At 46.4% G+C, this 20,687-nt stretch overlaps 1 protein-coding gene across 6 annotated transcripts in view; it reads left to right on the top strand.

Moving 5' to 3' along the window:
• The window catches only part of EFR3B (EFR3 homolog B), a 163,707-nt gene that overhangs the window by 28,024 nt on the left and 114,996 nt on the right, over positions 1-20,687 (top strand). Inside the window, exon 1 of one of the 6 annotated variants that reach the window (XM_061625879.1) lies at positions 6,415-6,516. The exons of 4 other annotated variants lie outside the window; for them this stretch is intronic. In XM_061625879.1, coding sequence (XP_061481863.1) covers positions 6,510-6,516 — 7 coding nt within the window. In that variant the 5' untranslated portion in view covers positions 6,415-6,509. Of the gene's footprint in view, positions 1-6,414; positions 6,517-20,687 lie in introns of those variants that run through there. One more of the 6 variants, XM_061625880.1, reaches the window with a different exon arrangement.

Raw genomic sequence — 20,687 nt, 5'->3', positions numbered from 1 at the left:
TGGATAAATGCGTGGGGGATAGGTCTGCCAATGATTTATTAGCCACGATCGCTAATAGAACCTCTAGGTTCAGGGGAACTCTACTTCCAAAAACAAAATACAGGTGACAAGCAAGGGTGGTGGTGGTTGCCTTTACGTGAACATCCTGCAGGGAATGAGCTGGCTGCTGGTGAAACTGGATGCTGAAATAGATCGGCCTTTGGTTTGATCGTGGTGGGCTCTGTTCTTCATATGCCTTCTTCCTTTCTCAGTGAATGAACCCGGGACCTTGTGCATGCAAGGCAAGTGCTGCTCCAAGACCACTGAGCTGTGGCCCTCCCCCTTTTTGCTTCAATGCAGCAAACCAATTTGTTGTATCCGTGGCATCCATCTGCACTGCAGATGCTTGCGTTTAGGGAGTCAACACATTCGGAGTTCTCTGTCTGTTCATACGTAGCCTTAATGCAGACGTCTGGGGTGCACTTGGACCCCAGATGTGCTTTTCATTGTGTAATTTACACATAAGTAGACCTACAGAGATGACATCACAAATTTTAACCTGTACAATGTCCCCAACTTTCAGCCAGTTACCACTTACTGTTTTCCTCCTAGAAACAAACAAACAAGAATCTGGGGTCCAAATAAACCCCAGCAAAAAGCCCTGGGGGCAAATTGTGTTGTTTACTCAATATGCATGGGGAAGAGGCCAGCTCAGAAAAAAAATCTACCTCCTCTGAATAAGTGTTCTTTTGGCTCAAGGTGCTTTGGTATTGTCAAGCATGCTTGTGCTGACAAAACAAACAAAAATGATCTCTGGGGTGCAAAGAGACCCCACCCTTCCACCGGAAATCTCATTGGGCTACAAATATACCCCAAAGACAGCCAGCGTGATTTTTTTGGTGTGCCAGGTCTGCATGAAGTCTAGGAGAGGTGCCAAAGCAAGGGGTTGCCCTCTATATTGCCCCTGATTTGAGATGAACCCACCCTTCTGCTTTGACTGAACTGGTTGTGTGTTGTTGTTATGTGCCTTCAAGTCGATCATGACTTGAGGCGACCCTATGAATCAGCAACCTCCAAAGGCATCTGTCGTGAATCACCCTGTTCAGATCTTGTAAGTTCAGGTCTGCGGCTTCCTTGATGGAATCAATCTGTCTCTTGTTTGGCCTTCCTTTTTTTCTACTCCCTGCTGTTTTTCCCAGCATTATTATCTTTTCAAGTGAATCATGTCTTCTCATTATGTGTCCAAAGTATGATAACCTCAGTTTCATCATTTTAGCTCCTAGTGACAATTCTGCTTTAGTTTGTTCTAACACCCAGTTATTTGTCTTTTTCACAGTCCATGGTATGCACAAAGTTCTCCTCCAACACCACATTTCAAATGAGTTGATTTTTCTTTTATCTGCTCTTTTCACTGTCCAACTTTCACATCCATACATAGAGATCAGGAATACCATGGTCTGAATGATCCTGACTTTAGTGTTCAGTGATACATCTTTGGATTTGAGGACCTTTTCTAGTTCTCTCACAGCTGCCCTCCCCAGTCCTAGCCTTCTTCTGATTTCTTGACTATTGTCTCCATTTTGGTTAATGACTGTGCCAAGGTATTGATAATTCCTTGACAAGTTCAGTGTCCTCATTGTCAACTGTAAAGTTACATAAATCTTCTGTTGTCAATACTTTAGTCTTCTTGACGTTCAGCTGTAGTCCTGCTTTTGTGCTTTCCTGTTTAACTTTTATCAGCATTCGTTTCAAATTCGTTTCATTACTGGTTTCTGCTGGTAGGATGGTATCGTCTGTTTCTCCATATTCTGTCCTTACAGTAGCCTCTTGTGCAGAGTATAGGTTGTGCAGCAGGACAATCAGATGCTGTGGCACCCACATTGCTTTTAAAGCATTCCATAGTTTTTCATGATCTACACAGTCAAAGACTTTGCTATAATCTATAAAGCACAGGGTGATTTCCTTCTGAAATTCCTTAGTCCATTCCATTATCCAACGTATGTTTGCGATATGATCTCTGGTGCCTCTTCCCTTTCTAAATCCAGCTTGGACGTCTGGCATTTCTCGCTCCATACATGGTACGAGCCTTTGTTGTAGAATCTTGAGCATTACTTTGCTTGCATGGGATATTAAGGCAATAGTTTGATAATTAGTTGTAGTAATTGTGATAATTGGTTGTAAGAGGATAAAATCAGGGTCCAGAGGCAGTATGCTTCTGAATATGAGTTGCTGGAAGCCGCAGGAGGGGCAAGTGCTCTTGCACTCAGGTCCTGCTTGAGGGCTTCCCATTGAGGGCACCTGGTTGGCCACTGTGAGGACAGGATGCTGGACTACATGGGCCACTGGCCGGATCCAGCTTCAGGGCTCTTCTTGTGGTAAAGTGCAGCAAACTGTGACACCGCTCATCACACATGGGTGTAGGTTGTTTCCAGACAGGGGCTTAACTTGCAGATAGGTTAAGATATTGCATACGGGTCATTGGCAACAGGCTTTTAAAAAAAAACTTATTGGAGTTTCCCCTGAATCTAGAAAGGGTAATAGATTTGGAGTCAAGGGGAGGGGAGCATACAGGCTCGCATTTTGATGTGCATGGTGCAAAAAACTTGCACGTATGAGGCACAGCCATTCCAGCTGCCTGGAGGCACCTTTAGTGGGTTGAAAACTAGAGCAGGAAACCTCCGATGGGTATTTGAGGTGCTACTAAAATAGACAAGGATCTCTGGCTTGCCTGGGAGATGTAGACATTGACCTTGGAAATAAAATACCATCATAATGCCTTTATATAAATCTACAGGTGGGACCCCCCCCCCAAAGCACTGCAGAGTGTGGAGTGCTCTTGTTCAGGATTCCAACCCCTTTATGGGATTATCCATTATATTTTTCCTCTCCCTCCCCTTAGAGGACTTTTAAAAAAAAAGGATTTGGCAAATTCACCAAGGAGGAGAGGGCTATCACAACCAATGGTCATGATAGCTAAAATGGAACCTCCAGGATCAGAGGCAGTATATCTCAGACTACCAGTTTTGGGGGAACAAACAGAAAGGGACAGCTCTTGCCTTCATGTGCTGATTATTGCCTTCCTAGAGGTATCTGGTGGCCCCTGTTGAGACCAGGATGCTGGACTAGTTGGACCCTTGGCCTGGTCTCAAAAGACTCAGGTCTTTTGAAAATGCCCACTGTACATGCTCAGTGGTGCCCTGTTCTTTTCGTATTGTTCCAGGATGGAGTCCTGGTATTCAGAGCAGATTTTTATCTCATAGAACTGCTTAATTTCTTTAATTAGCGGTGTTGGGGCTTAATGCTTATATGACTTGGGCTGGGGTTATTTGAGGCTGTCACTGTGCATTTTAAGATGCAGCCTATATATCAGTTTTGTATTGCTGAAAAACCAATCGTTAGTTGTTTTTATTCTGTTTGGAAATTGCCTTGAAAGGCTATTCAATAATAATAATAATAATAATAATAATAATAATAATAATAATAATAATAATAATAATAATAATAATAATAATAATATGTAGGGAAGAGGACCAGCCGAAAATGTTATTCCTTTGCTCTGTTGTGTGTGTGAAACTGAGTGAGCTGTAGGTTGATGATGAAAGTGCTAAAGGTGCAACCCAGGAGGAAATGTCTGCAAGCACCCTAGAAAAAGTGGCATTATCGCCTCCAGGCATACCTTTTTAAAAAACGAATGAATATTTCCTACATGCTGGAGAAAAGAGCAGTTACTTGGTGCCTGGCATGCTAATAACCTTTTCTACATGATTGGAGAAGGGGGAGGGTCTGCCCTTCTTGGGGGTGGCTATTTTTATAGGCCCACCCTTTCACTAATATAGTCCTCCACCACCGTGGGGTTCCATTTTTGGTTCACACAAGAGACTACGACAGAATGCTGGTAATTGGCTTTATACATACACAGAAATGGGCTGCACCACTTTAGACAGCAGATGAGGCCTCACATAATAGAATGTTTTTACATATTGGCCAATACCCTGTACTTGGCAAGCTAGCATGTCAGGAAGAAGGTGGAGTCTTTTCTCCCTGACAGCTAGACTTCAACACAGAGTGCCCCCCCCAAGGAACAGTCCACAATGTCAGCCACCCCACTCCTGCAACACATTTCTTAGGCCATCAGGCTTTGGGGCTCTCTTTCTTTTTTGCTTTCCAAACATGATTTTGACGTATCATCAGCACCTCCCCCCCACCCACCTGGGCAATGATGTCCTTGTTGCATTTGAAATATCCGGTAAAAACGATGGTCTCCAACAGCAGATATACAAAAATAACTGTTGTGGTCCAGTTCATGGCTGGTTGTTAGCCAGGCTGATTCTCCTCCGTCCCCTCCCAAAAGTGGAGTTGCTGCTCACGTCACCCAGTGATGCTGTCATTTGCAACCCCCACAGATTCTTCGGAAGGAGAATCAACAGAAGCAACAAGACTTAGCAGGCTATGGACGCATGCCTCAAAAGGGGCATTTTAACTGCAGATGGGAGAATAATTCTTTTTCTGGAGAGAGGTATTTTGAAGCAGATTATCCCAATGTATTAGCAAAAAACAGAATGTATCATCTCCTGATCTGAGTCTCTCTCCCCCTCCCCCAGCATGTTCAACTTGTGCTGCTGAATCTGAGAGTTTTAGGGCAGTGGATTCCACTGCCCCATTGAAACTGAGCCACTAGCCCCCACTGTTGTAGAGAGGGAAGAGACAGGGAGTCATAATGAATTTTTAAAAACATGAGAGCCTTAAGTCTAATTAGCAAGATTTAAATTTTAGTTAAACAAAAAACAAAGTAAAAATCCAGAAGTTAAACTGGATTAAAAAAGAAATCCGAAATTCCAATTCTGTTGATTGTTTTAAAAAAAGTTCAAGTAGGGGGAGTTTTCAGCTGGGCTGCAGACAAGGGAGGAGCAGTCTTGGGCGAAATTAGAAAGGTTTTCACTCTCCACATCTGTTACGATTGCTGTCATTGCATGGCAGTGTGCACATGTTTTACAGGGCTTATTTCATGTTCACACCAGCCCTGCAAGGTAGACTGAGCTAAGGTTGCAATTCTGTGTAGCCCTGTCCTTGGAAGTAATCCCCACTGAAGTCAGTGGGACCTGCGTTTAGGATCACATTATGTGAGCATGCCCAGAAGGACAGGTTCAAGGCATTTCCCTACCTAAGATATTGCAGACATTGCAAGGAATACCTGCAGATGGAAAACTGGCATAATAGAGAGCAGGCTTCCTAACTCCTTGACATGTTACTTTTCTGCATGCATGGATTTATTATTTTTAATATATATGTGTGTGTCTATGCATATTCAAATTCATGAATGCCCCACCTGAAGGATCCCATCCAGTGTGTGTGCTGAATATGAAGGTCATGTAAGTATTAGCATTGGAGAGGTGAGGCCAAAAGATAGTCAACTTACATATGAAGCTGCCAGATAAACTGTTATCCAGCAAATGGTCCCATCTCATTTCATCCTGTGGGGTGAAAAACATTTTAAGCTTCAATTGTCAGGGACCCCTTCAAGGTCTTAGGCCAGGTGTGGGGTGGGGCACCTTTGGCTCTCCAGGTGTTGATGAACAACTCCTATCATCTGTTGCCATTGGCCATGCTTGCTGGGGCTGATGGGAACTGCAGTTCAGCAATGTCAGGAAGGCCAAAGGTTCCCCGTGCTCCCTCCTTAGCCAGATGTGTTCCCCTGCAAGCGGTAGTTGCTCGCAGCACCTGCGATACACAAAGCACGAGCTTTCTGCTACTGAAACAAGCGTGGGCCAGCCCCTATTTGCCTTATCTTTCTCAGCGTTAAAATTGTGACTTCGAGCAGGGGCTGAGCTTGGAAAAGTTACTTTTTAAAAGTATAACTCCCATCAACCCCAGCCAGCATGGCCACTGGATTGGACTGATGGGAGTTGTAGTTCAAAAAAGTAACTTTTCCAAGCTCTGCTGGCCCTTTTGCATCCATTGCTTGGCAATCAAACAACAGGAACATATTCTATTCCATCCTTCATTCAAAGAGCTCTTCTGCCTTTTAACATCACAGCAGCCTTGCAAGGTAGCCTTGGAGAAAGTGACTGACCCAAATCATCCAAAGGGCTCAACGGGGATTTGAACATCAAGTCTACCTGGGTTATAGTATGACATTCCATCACATCACACTGACAAGATCCTTAATTAATTAATTATATTTAGGACATTTATATACTGCTCATGATGATGGTGAGGATGATGATCCTCTCTGCGTCGCCCATCCTCAAGGTACCACAACCCTCCACCAGCCCCAGCCCCCCTGCGAGGGGGCGTGTCTAAAGAAGGACCGCCTCCTGTTTGGCCACGCCCCTGCCCTGCCCTGCCCTGCCCCTGCGCAGAACACGCCTCCCGACGCGCGCCTTCCTGTTTCATTCAAGCCCCCTGGTAGCTCCGCCTACTCCGCGCTCCGCCGCGGCGGCTGAATGAACGCCAAAGGCGCCGCAGCTGCAGGGTGAGCGCGGCGAGGAGGAGCGGGACGACCGGGGGCGAGTGGGATCCGCAGCTGAGCCATGTACGGTAAGGGAGGGCATGCGTCTGTCTGTCTATTGGGGATCACTGGGGACTGGCGGCTTGGCCCCACCTTTGCTGTGCCTTTTTTATTTTTTATTTTTTTAAATTGTGCTGTGTTTTAGATTCCGTTTCGCTTTGCCGTTTCCCTGCGGCGCTGCCGCTCCAGTCCTTGGATAAGGGCATCCCATTTTGTAGAGCCTTTAGACTGGAAGGTCGCCTGCTCTGGAAACTCTCCCCCCCCCTTTCTCCCAGGAGGATTCCCTTCCCCCGGGAGGAGATCCCTTCGCGCGCCCCCCCTACGCGCACGATCTCTAGGAGTTCCCAGGGAGACGCAGTCGGCTCCCTTCCCCCAGGCGTGAACCCCCCCTCCGCCCCCCAATCGAGAAGAGATGCTTCGTGGGGGAGGGGGCGCTGGGTTGTTTTCTAAGTAAATATAAATGAAGGGATCTCTCACTAAGGACGGTATTTTGCTGAGTTCTAAACGAAGTGCGCGATATGGTGGAGTCGACTCAAAGGCGAGTGCGCGCCCCTACACCCTTCATTCTCTACAGCCGACAAATAAGAGAAGTGTCTTTTCTCCAGTGGGGTGAGAAGCAGCTGAGGGGAGATGCAGTTTTGAGGGGGGGGACTGCTGGGAAGGGAAAGGATTAAGCAGCTCCCTCGCCAACCTCACTTCTGAAAATCACAATACCTGCAATGGCTCCCTCTTAAAGGAAACGTTTGCAAAAAAGCAAGGTGTGCAGTGTGCCCCACAGGTCTCCTTGTGAGGGAAGGGGGTCAACTTGTGTCTAGGCTGTGTCCCCATCGGATGGGGGGGGGCTCCTATGATGAAATCCTCACTAAGAAGAAAAGAGATTCCCTGCACATAGAAAACAAGCATGTCAGGGGAGCTTAGTTCTTAAGAACATAAGAAGAGCCTGCTGGATCAGGCCAGTGGCCCATCTAGTCCAGCATCCTGTTCTCACAGTGGCCAACCAGGTGCCTGGGGGAAGCCCGCAAGCAGGACCCGAGTGCAAGAGCACTCTCCCCTCCTGAGGCTTCTGGCAACTGGTTTTCAGAAGCATGCTGCCTCTGACTAGGGTGGCAGAGCACAGCCATCATGGCTAGTAGCCATTGATAGCCCTGTCCTCCATGAATTGGTCTAATCTTCTTTTAAAGCCGTCCAAGCTGGTGGCCATTACTGCATCTTGTGGGAGCAAATTCCATAGTTTAACTATGCGCTGAGTAAAGAAGTACTTCCTTTTGTCTGTCCTGAATCTTCCAACATTCAGCTTCTTTGAATGTCCACGAGTTCTAGTATTATGAGAGAGGGAGAAGAACTTTTCTCTATCCACTTTCTCAGTGCCATGCATAATTTTATACACTTCTATCATGTCTCCTCTGACCCGCCTTTTCTCTAAACTAAAAAGCCCCAAATGCTGCAACCTTTCCTCGTAAGGGAGTCGCTCCATCCCCTTGATCATTCTGGTTGCCCTCTTCTGAACCTTTTCCAACTCTATAATATCCTTTTTGAGATGAGGCGACCAGAACTGTACACAGTATTCCAAATGCGGCCGCACCATAGATTTATACAACGGCATTATGATATCGGCTGTTTTATTTTCAATACCTTTCCTAATTATTGCTAGCATGGAATTTGCCTTTTTCACAGCTGCCGCACTTGTATAGAGCAGGTCTCTCTTGTGAACTGCCACTCTGCAGCCCAAAGGGAGGGCAGTCCAGACACTTCTGTGGGAATAAGTGGTTCTTCATGACCCCCCCCCATTGCAGCATTTGAGCTCCCAAAGAAGGTACCTTTCTCCAGTGGGAGACACCCTCCCCCCATGCACACTAAGGGCAGATCTCCTCTCAGCTCCAGGCTAGATGTTGGAGTCCAGTAGACCAGAGCTCTGCAGAGAGACCAGGATGTGTGTTGCATCTACCCTCCCCCTGAAAAGCCCTGGATTGGCAGCCTATGGAACGGATGTTGTGGCCTGCGTTGGACGGCCACTGCTGCAGGCCATATGCTTTGCAATTGTTTACTCTTGTTATCAGTTATTTCAATTATTGTGTTTTTGCTTTCTTGTTGTAAGCCGCTTTGAGTTCTACTGTTGAAAGAAAGCGACTAACAAATGCCAGTAATAAATAATAATAAATAAATATGCTGCGGGGGGGGGGGAGGACCTCTGTGGTTCTGCTGGGTGGGTACTATGTTTTGTCTCCTTTCTCTAACCCCTCCCTAACAAGCCACATGTTGTTACTCAGTTCTCTTGGAATGCTATGTTGAATTAGCGCCCCCCCTGCTGCGCCACTGTAGTCTATTCATGCATCAATGGGTGTCTGCAGGTGGCTTGCACTGGTGGTGTGATCTGTGGGGGAGGCTCTGTGTGTGCGTGTGTGAGAACCTCTCTTGTGGGTCTGTGCATTTACAGCTGGCAGTGGTATGGGAGAGAGTGAGCAAATGAAGTGGGGCATGGTAGCCCCCCTCCCTTTGTGAGATTCTTGTGTATTGAGCTGCCATGGTCCTGATCCTGCCAAGAGCTATTTACTTCTGGAGGCACCCTCCAAAAGTCAGCTCTGATGCAGTTGGCGTTTGTCCACAGCTGCAATGGCCATCCAGAGCTGAGTCAGGGTTTGCAAAGGCAAGTAATGGTTTCGTATGTGGGTGTGTGGGGTCTTCAATCTTCACACAAACACACACAAAATTGGCTTCTGCTGGGTTAAGCTCTGAGATTGCTTGCAAGCGCTGGCCTGGCAGAGCTGTTTTTGAGGCTGATCTCATCGTTGCTCCAAAGGGTTCCTTGGATTCTACTGCAACCCAAAGACCTGCTTAGTGAACTGATAATGTTAGGATTGCTACTTCCTCACATCTTCGTCTTCATGTGTTTTTGTTTTGTTGACTGGCTTTGCTCCTGTGTCTTGAACCAGCAGCTCGACAGCGAAATGTAGCAGCTGTCATTTTGGGTCAGTGCCGGGGGGGAAAAGCTTTAGTTGCTACATTTCTGGTAGTGCTCAGCATGACTCTTTCCCCCTTGCCGTTATGAATGCCCTGTGCATAGTCCAGGGTGAAGACGAGTGTGGTGTTCACAGTTATGCACATCTTAATTTTTATTTATTTATATTTTGCCAGCTATATTTTGGCTTGTATCCCAGTCATGGATGAATAAACTGTGACATATGGGTTGGGCTTTTTCTTTTTCTGTTGGCTGAGTTTTGATACAGCTTTTTTGTGACGTAGCTGCAAGAAAGGCAAATGCTATATTAGGCTGCATTAACAGAAGTATAGTTTCCAAATCGCATGACGTATTAGTTCCCCTCTATTCAGCACTCATCTTAAATACTGCATCCAGTTCTGGTCTCGGCACTTCAAGAAGGATGCAGACAAACTGGAACAGGTCCAGAGGAGGGCAACAAGGATGATCAGGGGACTTGTGGCACGCTGTGGTCTGGGTTGTCTGGCTTGATATACTAGGCTAGCATCAGGATTTGCTAACTAGCAGGGTATTCTCTTAACTGGCAAATAATGGGTGGGGGCAGGGGGGGCGGGAAGCACGCAAACCAGCAGAGTATTTTACTACATAAAATTAGATACATAGAATTAGGAGTGAGCAGTGAAGTGGCCAAGTTTGCTGACGACACTAAATTGTTCAGGGTTGTTAAAACAAAAAGGGATTGCGAAGAGCTCCAAAAAGACCTCTCCAAACTGAGTGAATGGGCGGAAAAATGGCAAATGCAATTCAATATAAACAAGTGTAAAATTATGCATATTGGAGCAAAAAATCTTAATTTCACATATACGCTCATGGGGTCTGAACTGGCGGTGACCGACCAGGAGAGAGACCTCGGGGTTGTAGTGGACAGCACAATGAAAATGTCGACCCAGTGTGCGGCAGTTGTGAAAAAGGCAAATTCCATGCTAGCAATAATTAGGAAAGATATTGAAAATAAAACGGCCGATATCATAATGCCGTTGTATAAATCTATGGTGCGGCCGCATTTGGAATACTGTGTACAGTTCTGGTCGCCTCATCTCAAAAAGGATATTATAGAGTTGGAAAGGGTTCAGAAGAGGGCAACCAGAATGATCAAGGGGATGGAGCGACTCCCTTACGAGGAAAGGTTGCAGCATTTGGGGCTTTTTAGTTTTGAGAAAAGGCGGGTCAGAGGAGACATGATAGAAGTGTATAAAATTATGCATGGCATTGAGAAAGTAGATAGAGAAAAGTTCTTCTCCCTCTCTCATAATACTAGAACTCGTGGACATTCAAAGAAGCTGAATGTTGGAAGATTCAGGACAGACAAAAGGAAGTACTTCTTTACTCAGTGCATAGTTAAACTATGGAATTTGCTCCCACAAGATGCAGTAATGGCCACCAGCTTGGATGGCTTTAAAAGAAGATTAGACCAATTCATGGAGGACAGGGCTATCAATGGCTACTAGCCATGATGGCTGTGCTGTGCCACCCTAGTCAGAGGCAGCATGCTTCTGAAAACCAGTTGCCGGAAGCCTCAGGAGGGGAGAGTGTTCTTGCACTCGGGTCCTGCTTGCGGGCTTCCCCCAGGCACCTGGTTGGCCACTGTGAGAACAGGATGCTGGACTAGATGGGCCACTGGCCTGATCCAGCAGGCTCTTCTTATGTTCTTATGTTCTTAACCTTCTGGTCCTGCTTTCTCTCATCTTCTAACCCCACTTTACATATACCTAATCAGGGGGTTTTGACTTTGCTCTGCGCTCCCAGCAGCACTGGAGGATCATGTGAGACTTCTGCTGCAGGGTGGCTAGTCTGGCCATTAGCCCCCACCCCCGCTGGACCTCTGGGCCCTGGCATTTGCCTGGCCAGGTGTATTCCAGCACCAGCCGTGGTGAGGGGCTCTTGGATGGACCAGGATTTCATTTAGGGTCCCTTCCCTTTACCACCCCGAAGCGATTTGCAAAACAACATATGAAAAAACAGCTACTTATATTAAAACAGTTAAAACAATTGTGTCTATAAACACATTTTAAAGAAGATAAATATGAAAACAGTTGAAAACAACTGCATTACATATATAAAATCAGTTGGAATCCAAGACTGATGCCAACTGGTATAAAGAGTAGGTTTGTTGAAAGCGTCAAGCCTTTAGCATGAATGAATCAATGAATCTTTATTTTTACCCCGCCCTTTGTCCAAAACTGGAACTCAGGGTGGCTTACAAATAAAAACTACACATAGGTAAAAAACAAAAATATACAATTAAAATAGAATTAAACTATTCGTAACATTAAAACCATGAAACATACACTTAAGATACTAAGACAATTTAAAACATTAAGAATAGGACCATAAAACAATACAGCAGACCTTATGAGGCCCTGTCTTAAACATCTTCTAGTCCAAAAGCCTGTCGGAATAAAAACGTCTTTGCCTGCCGACGGAAGGATAGCAAGAAAGGGGCCATTCGTGCTTCCCTAGGAAGAGAATTCCAGAACCTGGGGGCAGCCACCGAGAAGGCCCTATCTCGCGTCCCCACCAATCTCGCGTCCCCACCAATCGCGCTTGTGAAGGTGTTGGGACTCAGAGAAGGGCCTCTCCTGAGGATCTCAACGCCCAGGCAGGCTCATATGGGGAGATACCGTCTGACATATAGCCTGGACCTGGGCCGTATAGAGCTTTATAGGTCAAAACCAGCACTTTGAATTGTGTCCAGAAACAAAATGGCGGCCAGTGGAGCTGTTGTAACACGGGGGTTGTATGGTCCCTGTAACCAGCCCCTGTTAACACTCTGGCTGCAGCTCTTTGTACCAGTTTAAGTTTCCGAACAGTCTTCAAAGGCAGCCCCACGTAGAGCGCGTTACAGTAGTCTAAACGGGATGTAACTAAGGCATGCATCACTGTAGTCAAATCAGGCGTCTCCAGGAACGGACGCAGCTGGCTCACTAGTCCTAAATGGGCAAAGGCACTCCTGGCCACGGCTGAGACCTGGGCCTCCAAGTTCAGAGCTGAGTCCAGGAGCACACCCAAACTGCGAACCTGTGTCTTCAGGGGGAGTGTAACCCCATCCAGCACAGGCTGAATCCCTATTCCCTGATTTGCCTTTCGACTAACCAGGAGCACCTCTGTCTTGTCTGGATTTAGTTTCAATTTGTTCGCCCTCATCCAGTCCATCACTGATGCCAGGCACCGGTTCAGGACCAGGACAGCTTCCTTGGCTTTAGGTGGAAAGGAAAAATAGAGTTGGGTGTCATCTGCATACTGATGACACCGAACCCCAAACCCCTGGACAACCTCACCCAGCGGTTTCATGTAGATGTTAAATAACATGGGGGACAAAACTGAGCCCTGAGGGACCCCATATGTCAACGGCCAAGGAGTCGAACAGGAATCCCCCAGCACCACCTTCTGGGTTCGTCCCTCCAGGAAGGAGCCGAGCCACCGCAACACAGTGCCCCCAAGTCCCATCCCGGCAAGGCGGCCCAGAAGGATACCATGGTCAATGGTATCGAAAGCCGCTGAGAGGTCCAGTAGAACCAACAGGGACACACTCCCCCTGTCCAGCTCTCTGCGTAGGTCACCCAGCAAGGGCTGTCTCTGTCCCGTACCAAAGCCGTCTCTGTCCCGTAGCCGGGCCTGAACCCGGATTGAAATGGGTCAAGATAATCTGTTTCATCCAAGAATCTCTGGAGCTGGGCAGCCACCACACGCTCTATTACCTTACCCAGAAATGGAATGTTGGAGACTGGCCGATAATTACCCATTATAGAGGGATCCAGGGAGGGCTTTTTCAACAAAGGTCTTACAACTGCCTCTTTTAGGCACATTGGAATTCTGCCTTGTTGTAAAGAGGCATTTACCACTCCCCTCACCCAGTTGGCCAGTCCCCCTCTGGCACTTTTGATGAACCAGGAAGGGCAAGGGTCTAGCAAACGTGGTGGCTCTCGCCTCTCCAAGGATCTTGTCCACATCCTCGGGCTGTACAAATTGAAAAGAATCCATTGTTATTGGACAAGCAGGAGCCAAAATTACATCCCTTGAGACTGTATCAATTTTAGCGTCCAAGTCAGAGCGAATCCGAGCGACTTTATCTGCAAAGTGCCGTGCAAATTCTTGACAGCAGGCCCGGAAAGGCAATAGAGGAGGCGCCTGTCTGATGTTTAATGGGGAGGGAGTTCCGAAGGGTGGGGGCCACCACACTAAAGGTCTAATTCTGATATTGAGCAGAATGGACCTCCTGATAGGATGGGATCCTCTAGAACGTAGTGATTGGTTGGGTATGCAGAGGGGTGTGACAGTCTTTTAGGTATCCTTGTCCGAAGCTGTATAGCGCTTTGTACACCAGCCCCAAGACCTTGAGACCTAGCTAGGGCGGCCCTCCCCATCTGGTGACCCCCGCGCCAGCTGTTTTGGATTATGACTCTCACCAGCCCTTGCCAGCACAGCCGTATGATGCTGTGGCTGATGGGAGCACAGCCACAAACGGCTTAGTAGCCATTTTGGCCACTAAAGGAGTATATAAATTAATAAGGAGTAATAATAATGTAAAATATCTGGAGCGCCTCTAGTTGGGTTAGGATAAGGGCATTGGCATCTCTGGGGTTCTTCTGACCCTTACCGTTCAGCAGCCTCGTTCTCTCAAGTGACAGGTGAAAGGGTCGTTTTAATTAATTACAGTTAAAATTAAAAGTTTGCCTCTTAATACTACTCTGTTTTCAGGTTGCTTTGGCTGTTCTCTGTTAAAAAGTTGTTGCATTTTTATGACACTGAAATCAGTTGTGCGGTTAGTGCCTTGTGTTTGTAGCTCCCCTGGAAGTTTCACTGCAAACCATATAGGAATATAAAATAAGTCTTGTTTCTGGCCATGCTCATTTTAAACTACAGGTAGGGCCTCTTCCATAGGGGGAGGGAAACAAAAGAGATTCTCTGAACATAGGAAGCTAGCATGTCAGGAAAAAGGCTGAGCTGGAGCCCTTGTTCTTGACATGCTAGCTTTCCAAATGCAGAGAAACTCCCCTCCTACCCCAACCCCCATGGAGGAGTATTCCATCAAGAAACTATAGAAGATAGTAATGTCAGGAAGAAAGGTTCTACCTTTCTTCCTGATATGCTAGTTTTCCGAATGCAGGGGGCCTCTCTTGTATGGGGAAGCACATTTCATGCCAGGTGCCCATCTAAAGTCCTTTGTGGTGCAGGTCAGAGCCAGGTCGACCATCCCATCTGTGTGAATCAGGCCAAATTTCTCTTTCTCTCTCTCTACCCCCCCCCAACCCCAAACTGAAGGGGCAGGTTCTCAGCAAGCATCCCATCAAACTGTCTGCCACTCCTGCAAATGCTCGCCTCTAGGAGGGGGATAATTTATCTCCCCCATTGGCTTGTCTTGTTTTGTAATAGGCATAATTTCATTATTATTTCAGGGCTGGATTTTTTAAAAAAGCACCTTAAAATATGCCTTGGGCTGGACTTGTAACAGACATCGTCCCTTGTTTCTAGACTGTGGATAGCAAGGATCAGGTGGCTAAGTGGGTCCCCTGGAGTCTCTCTTCTGTCTCTTAACTCTTAATGAGACTGTCTGTCAATTCAAGGAGAGCCAGTGTGGTGTAGTGGTTAGAGTGCTGGACTACGACCTGGGAGACCAGGGTTCGAATCCCTACACAGCCATGAAGCTCACTGGGTGACCTTGGGCCAGTCACTGCCTCTGAGCCACCTCTGAATACCGTTTACCATGAAAACCCTGTTCATAGGGTCAACGTAAGTCAGGAGTGGGGTTGCAGTGCCTGGGAGGGGTCAAAGAGGGGGGATATACAGGCAGAGGCCATGACCCGACGGCAGCCGTGCTTTGCCTGCCACAGTGGAACTGAAATGTATGAAGACAATTAAGAACCTGCGATGCTAATCGCTGTGAATCCTGCCAAGATGAATCCCAGCTAAATAAGCACTTAACAAGGAGATGGGCCATGTGCAAGCCGCAGATAACTTATCTTAAAAGAGGAGTTGAAAAACAAGGCCATGTTTTGGGGGGTCAGACAGGAGAAAGGGAGCGAACTGGTATACAGAGCACTGAGCTCTACAGAACAGCAAAGAGTTGCAATTCGTGTCGAACTACATTCGCAAGAAACTAAGGAGAGCGCTGCAACAGCTGGATCTGGCCAAAGGGGGCTGATCTAGTCCAGCATCCTTTTCTCCCAGTGGCCAACCAGATGCCCGAGCAGGAAGATGCCCACAAGCAGGACCTGAATGCAAGAGCACCCTCCCCATTTGTGTTCCTCAGCAACTGTCACGTTGAGGCGTAGCCAGCATGCCTAGTAGTCATTGACAGCCTTACTTTATGGGAGCAAGTTCCATAGTTTAACAGGGCTATATGAGAAGCAGTAAATCTTTTTGTCTGCTCAACATCTTCCAACATTCAGTTTCATTGGATGGCCCGGAGATCTAGTATTATGGGAAAGGGAGAAAAGCTGCTCCCTCTTGCTTTAGCAATCTCTTGTTTGGGGGTGTGTTGACGACTGGGCACTAGAATGGGGCTCTTTGGGTGCAAATATGTATTACAGTATAGTGGATTGAGTGCCAGGCTTGGAGCAAAGGGGTTCAGATGTGTCTTGAGGTTGGTGAGGTGATCTTGCGCCCAGTGCGCTCCTTGTAGGGTTGTTGAAACGCTAAAATGGCTATGCCTTTCTGCACTGTCCTGCACTCCGTGGAGGAAGGCTGTAGGTATTTTGTTCGCTGCTTTGTCTCTGGAAAGTCTGTTTATCTACAATTCTCCTGCCTTTTTAAAATTTGGATGTCACAGCCAACCTTCCGCTGTATTATTTCCAGAAAAGGAACTGATTTCCAGTTGGGCAGGCTTATGCATCATCTACTCTCTGTTTTGTTTCGAACAGCAATGCCGGAAGGCTTTTTGTGCAACTCAGAAACCAGCATGCAAGTCTTTTCAAGGACAGGTTGACCTGACAAAAGAGGATTGCCTCTCTTGCTTGGATGCCCAGTTGGTAGCAATTAAAAGCTGGGGAGGCTGCAAGTTTTGCTACGACAGATTCTGGTGCCAAAAAAGCTTCTCCTCACTGCCTCTTAACATGCAGGCAGAAAAGTCCACGGGGGGAGGGGAGAGGAGAGAGTGTGAGCAACACAGAACAGATCACTCGTTCCCCCGGATCTTGCCATTCTTCTCTTTGTGCCATAATTTGAAGGACAGCTTGTCTCATTAACTCACTAGCAACCTGCAGGTGGGCTGTTGAGTGATTTTCCTACCCTGTGTGTGTGTGGGGGGGCACTGAACCAGCTAGGATTTCTGGGCTTGCGTTTTCAGCGATGGGAAGAGGGAAGGGATTGGAAGTCTAGCCTGAATAATAGGTTATACTGTTAACGAATACAGAAGAGGCAGAAACATGGCCTAGGAAGCTCCAGGGAGCAAATTTTGGCATCCAAGCCTGCGTTGGCTGGGCCTGATGGGTGCTGTAGTCCTAAACATGTGGAGGGCACCAAGTTGGCAAAGGCTGGATTAGGATTATGTCTAAATGTAGCCTTTATATAACTATTATAGCTTCTAAAAGAAGAAGAGTGCTTCAGTCTTCCAGTTATTCATCTTAGAACTGGATATTTTCACATGTCTCTGAATTAGTTCATAAATGCTCATTTACAGAGCTTACATCTATAGGAGTTCACATATATAGGAAAGCCAGTGTGGCGTAGTGGTTAGAGTGTTGGACTATGACCTGGGAGACCAGGGTTCGAATCCCCACACAGCCATGAAGCTCACTGGGTGACCTTGGGCCAGTCACTGCCTCTCAGCCTCAGAGGAAGGCAACGGTAAACCACCTCTGAATACTGCTTACCATGAAAACCCTGTTCATAGGGTCACCATAAGTCAGAATTGACTTGAAGGCAGTCCATTTCTACTCACATATATGTAAATTACATGCAATTAAGTTTCATGTAGTTGTAACTTAAGTTCTTTACCCCTAATCTCTACCCCCTTGATCTGATTTTTTTTCATTGCTTTGATGACCTCCAAATTGCTCAGTGAAGGAACCGTGTGCAAAGTCAGTCTACCTCTGAATCCAGATGCCGGAAATTAGGCTCAGGGGTTTTTTGATGCTCTGCATCTCAGAGACACCTGATTTAAGTGCCATTGGAGACAGAGCAGTGGACCAGATGGCCTTTTAGACTAGGGACAGGATCTGTCGGCCAGTGCTGGTTCGGAAGTGTTTCGTTGACCTAACAGGCCAGGTTTAATTCGAGTTCGTTCTTTGCCCACTAGATGCTGCTTTTACTGATCTGTTTTTTCCTTGCAAAAATATTGATATTAATATTGATATGTTGAAAGGAAATATCAGTAAATGAAAGGGAATATTGATAAAATTGTCATTCTTAATATCTACGTTTTAGGGATTTATTTATTTTTTAAAAATCAATTTTCAAAAATTGCTACGGAAAATTGCTGCATAAAAGTCTGATCCACAACGATAGTGAATAAGCAAATTGATGAAAAATTCAGTACCAAATCCAAATTGGGTGGAATTCTATCACATCCCTACTTGGGACTGAGCCAGCATAAGCAATTCTTGTAGTCCTTGCAAGGCGGAAGGGATGATGCTTCAGGGATGACTTGCTTGGGGCACAACATGCCCTCCCCCTCTCATAAAAGCAGAACCAATGTGGTATAGTGGTTAGAGTGCTGGACTAGGGGCCAGTGTTCAAATCCCTACTCCGCCATGAAGCTCACCGGGTGACCTTGAGCCAATCACGTCCTCTCAGCCTAACCTACCTCACAGGGTTGTTGTGAGGATAAAATGGGGATGGGGAGAACCATTTACTCCACCTTGAGCTTCCTGGGTAAAAAGTGGGATATAAATGCAGTAAACAGAATGAATGAATGAAACCAGTGAACGTAGGAGATGAAGGGCGACGTATTTGTGATGAAACTTGGCACCTGACTTCACTGCCAGAAGCCTGAGCCGGGTTTTCTCTCGCAGAGTCCTCTTTCTGCCTGATGCATGTTCTGATCATCCAAATTCCTTCTTAAGGTTTCTCCTGCTGTTTGCAATCTGATGAAAACTATCCATGCATTCTTAAAAGAAGCTTGTGTGATTGAGATCATTCCTGGGGTAATATTTGTCTGCATGTTCCCCACCCCCCATCCCTGGCCCATCTATCCTGGGTATATAGTGAAGCTTGCACAGAATTAACTTTGCCTTTGAAAAGCTCTGTTCTGTTCATGCAAATGCCATGCTGTCTTATGCCTATCCGGATTGTGAGCGGCCAAATGGGTTCATCCAGCCCACTGCAGCCTGGTCGTGGCTTTTCCAGAGATGTTACTTCTGAGATCTGGACACAGAACATTTTTCTCTGCATGCAGAAGGGTTAGATGCGCCCTCTATGGCCTGATCCAGCTACAGGCTTTTCAGCTGCATGTTTTTTTTCTTTTTAAAAACTGGAGATTCTAGTTCTGTTTTTAGTGACACAATTTATCTAAACTACCTTTAATACTTAGGAGAAAGGCATTTGGGACAGGGCTGTAGCTCAATGGTAGAGCGCCTGCTTTGCATGCAAAAGGTCCTGGGTTCAATCCTCAACATCTGGTTAGGTCTCATCTTGAATTCTTGGTCCAGTTCTTGTCTCTGCACTTCAAGAAGGATGCAGACAAACTGGAACAGGTTCAGAGGAGGGCAACGAGGATGATCAGGGGACTGGAAACAAAGCCCTGTGGGGAGAGACTGAAAGAACTGGGCATGTTGAGCCTGGAGAAGAGAAGACTGAGGGGAGATATGATAGCACTCTTCAAGTGGACACACAGGAGGGCCAGGATCTCTTCTCGATCGTCCCAGAGTGCAGGACACGGAATAATGGGCTCAAGTTGCAGGAAGCCAGATTTTGACTGGACATCAGGAAAAACTTCCTAACTGTTAGAGCCATACGACAATGGAACCAATTCCCTAGAGAGGTAGTGGGCTCTCCGACACTGGAGGCCTTCAAGAGGCAGCTGGACAGCCATCTGTCGGGAATGCTTTGATTTGGATTCCTGCATTGAGCAGGGGTTGGTCTTGATGGCCTTACAGGCCCCTTCCAACTCTACTGTTCTATGATTCTATGATCTCCAGGTAGGGTTGGGAGAGAAACCTGTGTCTGAAACCCTGGAGAGGCACTGCCAGTCAGTGTAGACAATACTGAGCTAGATGGGCCAATGGTCTAAGGCAGCTTTCTGGGTCCCTGTAAATATCTTAAAATACATTTTTAGTGATTTTTTGAAAAAGGGTTTTTATTGAGAGTAGGGATGGAAATATCTGTCAGTTTCGGTTCTCTCTGCTTCTCATTTTTCCACTCTTAAATTCAGTTCTCCACATTTCTGCAGCAGTTTGCAATTTTTTTTTAAAAAAAATCCTCATGAAAATTCTCCAGCAAATTAGTGCGACTTCCTCTTGATAAACACAATTTTGTAGGGAGTTTAAACTAATGTACACATTTTTGTAAGCCGTTTCTCATCATAACATTTTCACATGTTATTTTCACCCATATATTTCTTTGGATGTGCACTTTCCCCTCAGATACGCATTTTTGTAAAGATCGGTCGGCTGGTGAACTGCAGAATAAAATGTGAATAAGTGCAAATTTCAAAGGAAGGCTGTATTTTGATTCTCGTATTATTTCAGAAAGTGTGAATTTGATAAATTCGGCTTGAAACGTCACCTGAATCAAATTTCTCTCCCGCCCCAATTGATAGAGGGAATAACCTCCAGACCACCTTTGCTGTAGGAAAAGGATTACAGAACAAACATTGTCTTAGTCAGGAATTTGTGTCTGCTTGTGCACCCTTTGTTTTCAGCATTCAGAGGAGAGAAGCAGAAATAAAATCAATTTAAGATTTGTTCCAGTCCAGGATTTGGATTCAGGGGATTTGCCTGCTTCAAAATTGGATGGGGCTTTGCATTTATGAGCAGGTTTTAACATATGGTCTCTGAGCTGGGATTAATATTATAGATCAAACAAAGAAGACCGGGGGGGGGGGAGGAGGCGGGAGAGTCGCTGGATGAAATCTGCCTGTGGTCCATAATGGCGTTTGCAAAAGGAAAACAGGAGCTTCTCTGGCCAGTGGGGTGGGTGTGCCTGTGATGGCACTGTTGTGTCAGCCTGATCTGATGCATTGCATCCTGCCATGTAATTCTGCAGATGTTTGGGGTTTTTTGACTGTATAGCTCGTGTGCTTATTATTGCAGAGCCCCCCCCACCCCA

Source organism: Rhineura floridana, chromosome 4 (genome assembly GCF_030035675.1).
Source record: "Rhineura floridana isolate rRhiFlo1 chromosome 4, rRhiFlo1.hap2, whole genome shotgun sequence".
Lineage (NCBI taxonomy): Eukaryota > Metazoa > Chordata > Lepidosauria > Squamata > Rhineuridae > Rhineura > Rhineura floridana.
Note: the sequence above shows the minus strand (reverse complement) of the source record. Positions and strands in the feature narration are given on the sequence as shown.